The following is an 11,339-nucleotide window of genomic DNA, read 5'->3' as shown; positions in this document are numbered from 1 at the left end:
GCTTATGGAATGGGCTTATGGATTGCTATGGAAACCTAGTCCCTAGTAATAAATAAAAAAAGAAAAAAGGAAAACAAAATTATGTTCCCGCCTGCTAGGAAGGTTCAAAAAGAAACGTCAACAAAATCCGCACCTCTGATTATGCTGTTCTTGTTATTGTCATCTTCATATTCCAAACCAAAACATTTTTGTTCGATGATGATGGTGATGTTACAAAACCTTCTTACCACTACTGTTTTAAAACAATAATATCGATTCTCCTGAACCCAATCGCATCATCCCCTTCACGTCCACATCGCCTGCATCCTCTCCTGTGGCCCTCTAAGTGTGTGTCTTTCTTCCACCTTTCCCCAAGAAAACACATTGTTTGTGCTTTCTTTCCTTTTATGAACGACCCTTTTGATTTGTATGGCAATCACTGTTTCTCGTTGTCAAGTTTTTGATCTGGGAATTTGGGGATAAACCAACTTCTCAAAGTTTTTTTTTTTTTTTTGTTTAATTTCCTTGCAAGTTCTTAACTTTTTACGAAAATTTGCTACAAGTACTTGAGCCATTGTAATTTTCTCTATATTTCAGATGGTTTAATAATGCGGTTTTTATTATGATTGTTTTCTTGTCGCTGAAATGGACTTGTCTCTGTTGCATCTAGGTTCTTTCATTTCCAATATTTGTTCACTTTCCAAATTTACATGACTATTATTCCTGACAGGATTTTATTTTTCAAACGATGTAATCTGTTACTTTATTTCTTTCCTTCCATTTCTTCTATGTTTATTAATGTTTTCTTCTTCATGTCATAGTGTCATTGTTATGATTCTATAGTGAAGATTATAGGTACCCGTACCCCCTTATGTTCTCCTCCCATAACTGCTTGGTTAGAGTTTTCTAATTTGGAAACAGTCTGAATTGTGTGATTTCTTCTGTTTAATTTCTCTGTTTTTCTTTTTTCAATTGTAGGTATTTCGTTTTAATTACCTTAGTAATCACTCTCCCATAAGATCTGTTAGTGTAGATCTGCAGCAACACAATAGTTTCCTATTAAGGTTTGAGATTTATTGATGTTATAATATTCCACCGTTTTCATTTTGTTTATGGTGTCGGTGTTGCAGTGAATTTATCATTTTTTTCAATGAAAGAAACTCCATTGATTTCTGTTATTGAAGATTTTAATCTCTATGTTGTCAGCGAGATGCCAGGTTCAGATATTTATAGAGAAAGTGATATTCAACTGAAACCTCAGTTGATGCCTTGCTTTCAAAAGGAATTTCAATCATACAGTTCTTCAGGATGCGTTGACGAACATCTGGCTGATCCTTTCAAGGAGGACAATATTATGAACTCTTCAATGAGTAGCCTTACAAGCCACAAAGAAACCACCACTAAAGCTGATGATACTAATGCTGGCAATGGAAAGGCCACAGTGTTGATGTCAGACCAAACTGGAGAGGAACTCCCTTCTGTTTCAATGAATTTTTTTTATGCCACTGCACGAGAGAAAGAAATTGAGAGGTATGGAGAGTTCCTGCAGTGTTTGTCTGGAAATGTTGATGATCATGTCGAGTCTGATATATTAGGGGGCACATTTTTTGGAGAACAGCACCATGAATTATTTTCACCTCAGGTGAATAAATTGATTTGGGTTCATTATGTGCACAATAATTTAACAAGAATTTCAGTATGAAATTTCAGTTGGTTTCCCGTTTGTTGTACCTTCCTCAGAATATTGAGTTGCAGGCTGCAGGTGGTCAACATGATAAACTTGGTGCTAGTTTTCAGATATTTCCTGAATTTTTGCAGAGAGATGAGGCATGTAAATATTCTAAAGAGAGTTTAGGATCGCTATCAAAAGAATCTGTTAAGGTAAAAACTGGTTTCCTGTTTCTTATACAGCATCGTGTAATACAAAACTTGTGTAGTTTATTTCATGTTCAAATTTATAGCCTTTTATAGTGCAGGAGATATTGCTGCTTTTTTCTTCTCGCTTTGTTCAACCTAGTTATATTCCTTTATGTAATGTTGACCTTTTGGATTCAAGTTCTTCATCTGTTTTATCGAAATTTAAAATTATTTGGTGTGACGTGGAGATATACGTACTGTCAGCAAGATAATATGATTGCACTGGATACTTTTAATTTCTGTTAGGAAATCCTTTACTATTATAGTATTTGAAGCTGTGCCCTGTGATGCGTTCTTTGATACGGACAATATCATTCACGTGTCTTGTTCAAGTGCGTCAGTGTCATTGCAGGCTTCCGTCGTGCTTAGGGTTTCCCTAGATTTTCTTTAGCAGAAAAAGTTTCTGAGTCCTGGTTGAGACTCAACTGAATCTTATTTGACTACAAAGGTGCAACTTATTAAAATTTAAATATCAAAGATGGTGTGATATTCTTCCACTTCATAACGCTTGGTTCAACGATCGTCCTTTATCCTGGGAAAAGACAGTACGTAGGACCTACTAGAAAAGGCGATGCATAATTGGAGCACACACTTTGTTGCAGTCAAGAGGGTTTTCAAGCTTAAGCTTCAATGACTCTTGAGTTACTAAGCAACAATCAAGATTTTGGTGCTTTATGTATTGTGTGTTAACAGAAAAATGTAACAATGAAGAGTTTACTTAGATGCCAAGAAATTTGTGCAAAATTTAATAAAACATGTAATTTAATTTATACTCCCATTTTTATTTTTATTTTATTATCCTTGATGAATTGTGAATTTGAAGAGATTTGTGAAGTTTTTCTTGCAAAAACAATAACTTCCCATTTAATATTTTATTTAAGGTATTGCCAAGAGTAATTCATATCCAATTTCTTCAAGAGTTAATTACGGAAGTGCAATGTTATATTCAATACAGGAGGCTGATCAGCGCCATCGTGGCATACGTAGACATTTGCATTTCGGGGCTGCAATTTCCTGCAATCATGCGGGTAATGGGACTCATGAGACAGCCAATTTATGCTTACCAGCCCGTCAGACAGACTTTGAGAATTTGGTTCCACCTCATGTTGAAACAAGAGGAATCTCTGGCATTTGGCAGGCCGGAAGTTGTTCCCAGACTGCAACATTGTGCTCCTCTTTCTCCCCATCTGCATGTGAATCTGTTAGATCAGCTCAAAATTATGGAAACCGTGCTTTATCAGCTTGTATTCCCTCGGGCGGAGATTTGCATTTAAATAGCTTTGTCAGATCTGAGTCCGTGGGCTCAGAATTTAGTACAAGTATGAAATTGGGAAGTAATCCACACCAACAAGAGGAGACGTTAATGTCTGATAGGGACCATTATTTATGCAAGGAAATAGACGGTATCCCAGTCTTATCTTTTCTTGGGGAAATTTATTCTCACTTGGGATATGAACAGCAGGAGAGTCAAGCTGCTGCGGGAGCAGGTTCTTCCAGTTATCAATCTAGCAGTATAATGCAAACTCCATGTGATTCTCTGCATTTGATACCATATGAGCAGCAGGCATCTCTGTGCAAGGGGACAATGCCTTCTTCAGAATATGCTGACATAGTTGAGTTCAGCCAAATGAGCCCTGAGAGGAATAGGTGGAATACCTTAATGTTTTTTATTCAAACATTCCGACTCTCAGTTATACCCTTTCAAGTTGCTTACGTTTTGTATTTGTTGGTGATGTTAATTAGGAAGAAGGCAAAATACACCATCAAGAGTGAGGGATGTAGACGTTGCAACTGTAAGAAATCAAGATGCTTGAAACTGTAAGTGAACAGTAGCTACGAGTGGAGAAAATTTCAGATTTTGTTTTGTTACTTGCTTTATTTTCTTAAAAGGAAAAGGAGCATCGACATGCTTTAGTGGCTCACACTTGTTCGGTAATTACAAATGGTGCATTACAGGAGTGGCAGGTGATATCTTTAATGCCCTTAAAATGAAAAACAATGGAAGTTTTATGAATTTTCTAGTTCTTTGAATTGCTTACGCTTTCAGAAGTTGGGGATGACTCCCACCATTCATAATGGTCCACAGTCCCTTAATTTTCCATGTATAAAAGAAAACGAACTAGTTCATCTAAGCTTGCGAACTACCTCAGGTCTCATTGAAAAATAGAAAATCAATAATCCCTGCTATTTTCCACTGTCTCACCTACAATTTTTGTTATTGGGCAGTTATTGCGAGTGCTTTGCTGCTGGAATTTATTGTCTAGATACTTGTTCATGTGAAAATTGCATTAACAAGCCTGAATATGAGGACACAGTTCTCGATATGCGACAACAAACTGAAGCTCGTAATCCTCTTGCTTTTGCTCCAAAAGTTGTCAGTAATGCCACCAACTCTCCAGCAAATATGATGGTAATCTCATTTTTCAAGTTGTTCATCTTCTTTGCCTCAATTTTTTATTTGAGGTGAAAATGATATACAGGAAGAAGGAAAATGGATGAAAACTTCCTCATCCAGGCACAAGAAAGGGTGCAACTGCAAGAAGTCAAAGTGTTCTAAAAAATATTGTGAATGTTTTCAGGTTTGTATCAACATTCCTGGCTTTATTTCTGCAAAAGAGTTTCTAAAAAAGTTCTGCTTTTTCTCATTTCTAGTTTGGATGAAATTGATTTCACATAGCATTTTCGACATTGATGTTATGATTATTTTTGCATTTGAATTAAAAATGAAAAAGCAACCAGACTTGTTCAATTAGGATGGCATATTTAAACTGGAAATTACATGACATATTCAATCTTTAAGCTGTTCTTATTTTGCAAACATTCTCTGTATTCTAAGGGTGGAGTTGGATGCTGTTATGGATGCCGATGTGAAGGATGTTACAATCCTTATGGAAACAAAACAGGTGACACTTTACTCTATAGATTAGCCATTTTCAGTTAGTTTGATCAAATGTTGAATCCATATTCAAACATTGGCTTCGGAAAACAAAGACAAGAACCAATCTCCTACCATCAGAAATGGAACTTGTTGAACTAATATTACTTACATTTTCTTTTCTCACGAGCAATTAGGGTATGCAACTTCAAACTTTAATGGGCTGCAAGAGTACTGTAGCGATATTAGCAAATTGTAGCCTCATGTCAATTTCAAGATTGATTTATTAAAACTTTCTTGGTATTCACTTTTAAAATGCACGTTGGTACTGCTTCATTTCTCGTGATAATGGCATATTTTGATACGTCTGAGCTTTTTCAAGCATACAAGTTCGGTGAGAACAATGTTGCAATTATCAAATGGTCAAATGCCTTTCCTCAAATGCTTTCTCGAGATATTTACGGTCATTTTTACATCATCCTTACCTTAAAACTTTCAGACTTATACTCGGAACTGTCTGAAAGTTTAAAGCGGGAACAACTTCTCTCATTGGCAACATCATTAAAGCCTGAAATATCTATCAGTAGTCGTATGCCTTGGATCCCATGCATTGTACGACCACTGAAGGTTTAGGCATCTTTAAGATTTTTATACTTTGTAGACTCAAATCGATGGCAATTGTGGAGGTTGTTGATGTTTGCTGTTTCCTGATGCAAATCCTCATTTGAATTTCGGATTTTTTTTGGAATTCGATCTAGGACAAATACTTTGGATTAAACTATGAATATTTCGATCACCCCTTTTCTAAAGTCACTATCAAATTGAGTTCTACATGATGAAATTGCAGAAACAATTTACAGAAGAGCTGAAAGATGGAATAATCCATCTCAGGAGCAGCTGGATACTTTGGAGAGTCATAATGATTGCATCAAAGCTGAGAGACCTAATCAATTCTCATCAACATGGGAAGAACTTGCTGATATAGGCCAACTGACTCCACCATCACATTGTCTCTTAGGTGCAGTGGCCTCTTCAGGTTCTCTCAACATAAGGGACTGTTCAAAAAAATTTCTAGGTCAATCGCAACAAGAAAGCAGCGTCCTCTCACCATCTGGCTACCTTAATTGGCACCATTCACCTAGTAGTCTTACTCCAAAATTATATGGATGTGAGGCTCTGCCTGAGCTTAGTTCTGACAGCTTTTTCTGTAACATGATGGAGGATGCTACACCTGAGACACTTAAGAACACCTGTACCCCCAGTACAGAAGGAGTGAAATCTAGCTCACCTAATCAGAAATGGGTGTCTCCTCCAAAAATTCGTTCACATGAGTTAAGATCAAGCTCGTCACAGGGGTTGAGAAGTGGATGGAAATTCATTATGCAGGATTTGCCTTCTTTCCCTTCTCTTGCTCCATATAGTAAGTCACAGGCTGCAATCCATCAAAATGATGGCGATCGTAAAGGTAGCACGGGCTACCAATGACTGGAATTTGTTGAGTGTGGCATGTGATAACTTCGTCATTTGGATTTCCCTTGCAACATGTCTGCAAAATATGGGTTTTTTTTTACTCAAAGCTGAAGTGAGTTGTGTACTGTCCTCCAGGATATATTCCAAAATCAACTGCTCACAAGCTCAACCATTTTGGCCGAGAAATCTGGGAAGCATAATTTTCTCAATAGTGCTAAACTTTAACCCCTTTCTTCACCTTTATTTGGTTAGATAACGTTACAGCTTACCGGTTGCTACTTAAATTTACAACTTCAAGCAATTTTTAAATTCTCGTTGATCACTCTGTGATCATCTGCTTATATTACTCTTTCAGGTACTATTATGGGATTGTATTTTATTTTTTCTGAACGAGTACTCTTGTAGGTTAATAATCTTTTTTTGTGCATGTGCATATACATGAATGCAACACTTTTCTCCTTTCTCCTATTTCTATTTTTGGGATACAGTGAATCCAAGATCGAAGATCTTGTCTTCCTTCTATCCAAGTTGTGGTATGGAAACTCGAATGGGTAACTGAAAACTCAAACAGTCATGCTTTCACCAGAGAGAGGAAACCATAGTAGGCAAAACTCACTAGACTGAATATGAGATTAACCAATACAAAATGCTGAGCAAGCAGAAGTGATTAGACCCAACACTGCAAAATTATACAATCAAAATGAAAACGTGCAAGATTTATTTTTAAGGTCAGGAAAGAAAGCAAAAGGGAATTAGGAAGGTTATATTATCTATACCATAAACTCCATAACCTGTTCTATTACTACCTACTTATACAAATCCAGTCATCCTCTTCCCGTTATTGTTTTCCCTGTTCTTTCTCCTTATAAGCTCCAACCCGAAGCTGATTCTGTTCTGCAACTAAGAGCGGGAGCCCTCAAGCCCCAGCCTGGCTGTGAGCCAATTGCGAACCTCATCCATTTCTTTGGGGACTGTGTAATGACCAACCCTGCAGCCAAATTAATCCACTCAAAAACTGCTTCGAGTTACATTCATCAGTAAAATTTAATTCCTGCTTTCAGAAGAAATTTTTTTACCCCTCGTATGATTTGAAAATCAGGTTTCGGAATCCTGCTGTATTCAAGCTGTGAGCAGATTTCTCTCCGTAGTTATAGAGGACTACATCATCACCTGAAAAAGGAATATTACTGTCGCGGTGTATATTCAATTGGAAAGGAAAACATGCATATCCTATAGTGATAGCGATGGAAATAGTTGGTTGATCAAGGTGAAGAGTTAGGTCGATTTCAAGGCATTTTCACCGCTATGATGGGTTGTAGACAAAGCTGCTAATTCCCTATATTTTTACTGAGTAATAACATTGTAGATTGGAGCAGATCAGTTGCACAGGGCCATATAAATTCGTGATAGCGATGAAAAAGGCTTCAAAGGGTAAGTAAGTTCTTATGAAACTCCTGTCACCAGAGCAAAGCCAGCTATTCATTTCAGCTTCATAAACTGTCCAGATTGTTGAAGTGCCACCACCATTTATATTAAGCTAGATTGATATCTTAGTTAAAAAAAATGAAGCATTTTAGAGACATCAAAGACTGGAGTGCATACTTGTTCCATGGCAAAGAAAAATGGGCAACGATGCAGCACGCCTTGCAGCCTCATGTGACCCTTCGACTCTGCTCCTTAAGCTCCTGTATGACAAAAGGCTCTCTTAACCAGAAATATGGGAAGATTTTGCAAACAAGTACTGAGCTCTATAAATGGTCTCCTTAGATAACAGGAGGATCCACCGATCCCTCATCCATGTAATAGCTGGAGGATGAAAGTGTTTATTCAAGAAGGAAAGCTCAGCATGGTCATACCTTGAACCTGGAAGCCAGCCACTTAGTCCAACAACTGCTCTGAGGTTGATAGGATACGCATTACCGTTACCATACTGTCCCAAGGCTGCACAAGTTGCAGAATAAAGGGCTGTTGCAGCACCCATACTGAAGCCTCCAATAGCAACTTTAACTGTCACAAAAGGTGTTGCAAGAATGAGGTTGCCAATATTTGAATCAGATAATATGGACTGAGGTTATGCATTACATTGATACTAGATGACTTTAGAACATATATGATAACTGCAACTTGGAGAACTGCACTGAGAAGTTCAACCTAGACATATCAAAGGTGCATAATCCAGTGTTACAGTTCGGAGTAAATTGGTACAGGGTATAAAGCATTACTTTCTTATAGTTCGGATGGACTTGAACTTCTACTTTTTGTTAAAATCAGTTGCCCTTGTAAGTAGTGTAATAAGCACTCGGTACTTTATAAAATCTCACAACAGGATAAACTTGCACGCAGATCAGGTAGATGTTCACAGAAAATAAAGCCTCGAAAATACCATCAGCTGGCTCAGTAGACAGTAAATTTGCTACATGTGCTGCTGAAGCATCTAAACCCTCCCAGTCATCTGGGCTATCTTCTGAGATTTCTCCAACGTCGAACCCTGTTACAAATTTTGTAAGTATAATAAGTGAACGGATTCCGTCATGAAATATTTGAAGATGGAAGTGTAGTGCGTGATGGTGATTAAATTAAAAAAAAAAGAAGCAAGGTGATTGTGCGTGATGGTGATTAAATTAAAAAGAAAAAGCAAGGCGATCATTCTTACATGCAGTGCAAGGAAATCCACCCAGCAGTGCCACAGGACGAGTAGGAGCAGTTGGGCAAATCCATTTAATCTGCATCATGAGTTTCACTCCAAGAATAAGATACTTATGGAGGAGTAAGACTAAGAGTTCATCCACAAGGTGATAAGTAATGTACAGGAAAAAAAAAAGAAATAGAAATTTATTCAGAGTGCACAAGATTAGGAAGCAAAAAAAAGTAAAAATTAATTCCTTACATTTGGAAGAGGGAGATTTTCCAGTAGCTGGGACCAGCTGCATCCAAACAGAGAATAAAATGAGAAACATGTCTGGTTTTAAGATATATATTATTAATAAACATCGGCAGTATATTTTCTAAGTATGATCACAGCATTTGAGAAAATGGCAGCAGTGGAAGACATATATGTACAGATATCTTTATCTTCGAAGTTTTCAATAGTGAAAGAACAAAGCAAAGTCAACATGGGGCATGGATTTGTGTTCATTGGCTATCCCGTAGGATTCAGAGATCAAAGATGATCTCTAGAAACAATCTATTGCTTAAATGCATATGAATATCCTTCAAGAAATGTCTGCTTATCATTGTTGGGTTGCATGCCAGAATTAAGTGAAGTGGTGGTCACCTATTCATGAACATGGCATATACAAGTTATCCAATTAAAGCCCACCCAAATTAAGCACAGTATCAAACAAGACAAAAACAGGAAAGGACGAATAATTTGATCAACATTATTTCACGGCGCTGCTGCTCTCCCCATGGAATTTATTCTAATGAGAATCTCAGTGAAGGTAGATTAACATTGAAAATATGTGACATCGTACGAAACCCTCCAATAAAAAACATGCCTCTGTGTTAACGTTTGTGAACTCCTTTATCTTATCCTTGTCCTTGATCAAACCAAAAGGTCCACCATATTCCAACACAGAATTTGTATGTAATACAAAAGGAGGAAAAGATAAAAAAGCATAAATCATTGTCGGCAAGTTATGGAATAAGCAAGGCATGTTTACGATTAATCATTGAGTTCCCACTACCCCAGTTGGGCTGTTTATCACATGAACTGCACAGAAAAACAGTGATCAATAGCTTGCTGATTAGTGATATGCTACCGACATGACGATGTTTGAGTCTGAAAACACTTAATTCCATGATGGACTTGAACATAAAGAATATGTTGTCTGCAACTTTTTACAAATCTAAGGAAAAAGTTTCTTCTATGCTTCTTTGGGGGAGGAGAGTTTTGGAATCTGAAACTTGGTTTTGAATGGGTAGAAAGCACTATGCCAATGCCATGAAAGAAAACAAAAAAAAAGAATGAAACTTGGTTTTGAATGGGTAGAAAGCAATATGCCAATGCCATGAAAGAAAACAAACAAAAAAAAAAGGGAAAATAACAGCTACAATTTATACCTTGAACCATTATCACCAAGACCATGCAACCAAACTATAGTGGCCTGGTGTTTTCCTTTGGGCCTCACCACATAAGTCCTCCCAAATTCAAAGTTCCTTCTAGCAGGTCTACTACCTGAATATTGAAGCGATGAAGTCACTTCTCCGTTCTCATATACCATGAGGTTGAAAGAACAGAATAAAAAAGAAAACATAAAGCTTGCACATGAAACCAAGAAGATCAACATTCATTTAACATTGCATTGATGGAGCAAAACTATATTCAAATTGAAATGAAAACAGGCAATCAAGATATGGAAGGAAACAAACCAGAACCCATAGAAAAGTGTTGTTGGTAGCTCATTTTTGAGGATGGGACCAAACACCTTAGTGCACCTCCTATATGTTAATAAATGACTAGAAGAGGAGCTACTGCAATGAAGAAAACCTAGAAAGACAATGTGTATTTATAGTGTGGAAAACGAATAGGACAAGTGAATATGCATATCTTTCACTAGTAAGATTTTTATGTGTAGTGTGTACACTAGCTACAAATTAGAAACTGAAAAGGGGAGAGGCGAGGCATCCAGGAAAAGGAGAGGGCGATAAAGACAAGGGCGAGGCATCCAGGAAAAGGAGAGGGCGAAAAAGACAAGGAAAGAGAAAAAAAAAAGAAAAAAAAAGGAAGAAATCTTTATAAGAGCAGAGAGAATCAAAGCAGAGAGGAGCACATTCTTCCATTTCTAAGCCGCCCAACTAGAAGAGAGGGAAGGCTCTGCGATTTTGCAACATAGAGAGGAATCTAATGCTTGGGGGAAGTGGCTAAAAAGAAATTCAAACAATTAACAACAACAAGAAGAAGAGCAACAATCAACAACAGCTTTCAAGAATATTACTGAAAACAAGAAAGAATAAACCCAAGTCAGCTTTACGAAATATATTTTCTCAATCATTTGTTTATGCATTTCTGATGATCGACAGATTGCCATTAACCACAAACTTAAAGAGAAGTTTCAAGTATCCAATTTATCGATGACAGACAAACAAAGTGTGATAT

At 37.2% G+C, this 11,339-nt stretch overlaps 2 protein-coding genes across 4 annotated transcripts; one reads left to right on the top strand and one right to left on the bottom strand.

Moving 5' to 3' along the window:
- The first annotated feature begins 886 nt into the window (after positions 1-886).
- LOC105133384 (uncharacterized) lies at positions 887-6,760 on the top strand. 3 transcript variants are annotated; one of them, XM_011037355.1, is made up of 8 exons: positions 887-1,621; positions 1,720-1,860; positions 2,852-3,543; positions 3,640-3,714; positions 4,123-4,306; positions 4,377-4,475; positions 4,733-4,799; positions 5,619-6,760. In XM_011037355.1, the coding sequence occupies exons 1-8, from the start codon at positions 1,130-1,132 to the stop codon at positions 6,254-6,256; spliced, it is 2,388 nt and encodes a 795-aa protein (XP_011035657.1). In that variant the 5' UTR covers positions 887-1,129; the 3' UTR covers positions 6,257-6,760. The 3 variants fall into 3 exon arrangements, with proteins under 3 accessions (XP_011035657.1, XP_011035656.1, XP_011035655.1); XM_011037354.1 differs by having other exon boundaries at positions 1,735-1,860; positions 2,852-3,714; XM_011037353.1 differs by having other exon boundaries at positions 2,852-3,714.
- Positions 6,761-6,843: 83 nt separating this feature from the next.
- On the bottom strand, positions 6,844-10,836 carry LOC105133385 (acyl-protein thioesterase 2-like). The gene is made up of 9 exons (XM_011037356.1): positions 10,613-10,836; positions 10,304-10,418; positions 9,129-9,165; positions 8,895-8,964; positions 8,625-8,729; positions 8,098-8,248; positions 7,844-7,926; positions 7,318-7,411; positions 6,844-7,229 (listed from the first exon to the last, which is right to left on the bottom strand). Exons 1-9 carry the CDS (start codon positions 10,644-10,646, stop codon positions 7,142-7,144), a joined length of 777 nt encoding a protein of 258 aa, XP_011035658.1. The 5' UTR covers positions 10,647-10,836; the 3' UTR covers positions 6,844-7,141.
- Between the last annotated feature and the right edge of the window lie 503 nt (positions 10,837-11,339).

The sequence above is a fragment of the Populus euphratica genome, unplaced genomic scaffold (genome assembly GCF_000495115.2).
Source record: "Populus euphratica unplaced genomic scaffold, PopEup_1.0 scaffold33.1, whole genome shotgun sequence".
Classification (NCBI taxonomy): domain Eukaryota; kingdom Viridiplantae; phylum Streptophyta; class Magnoliopsida; order Malpighiales; family Salicaceae; genus Populus; species Populus euphratica.
The sequence above is the reverse complement of the archived record's forward strand: the minus strand, read 5'-3'. Positions and strand labels throughout refer to the sequence as shown.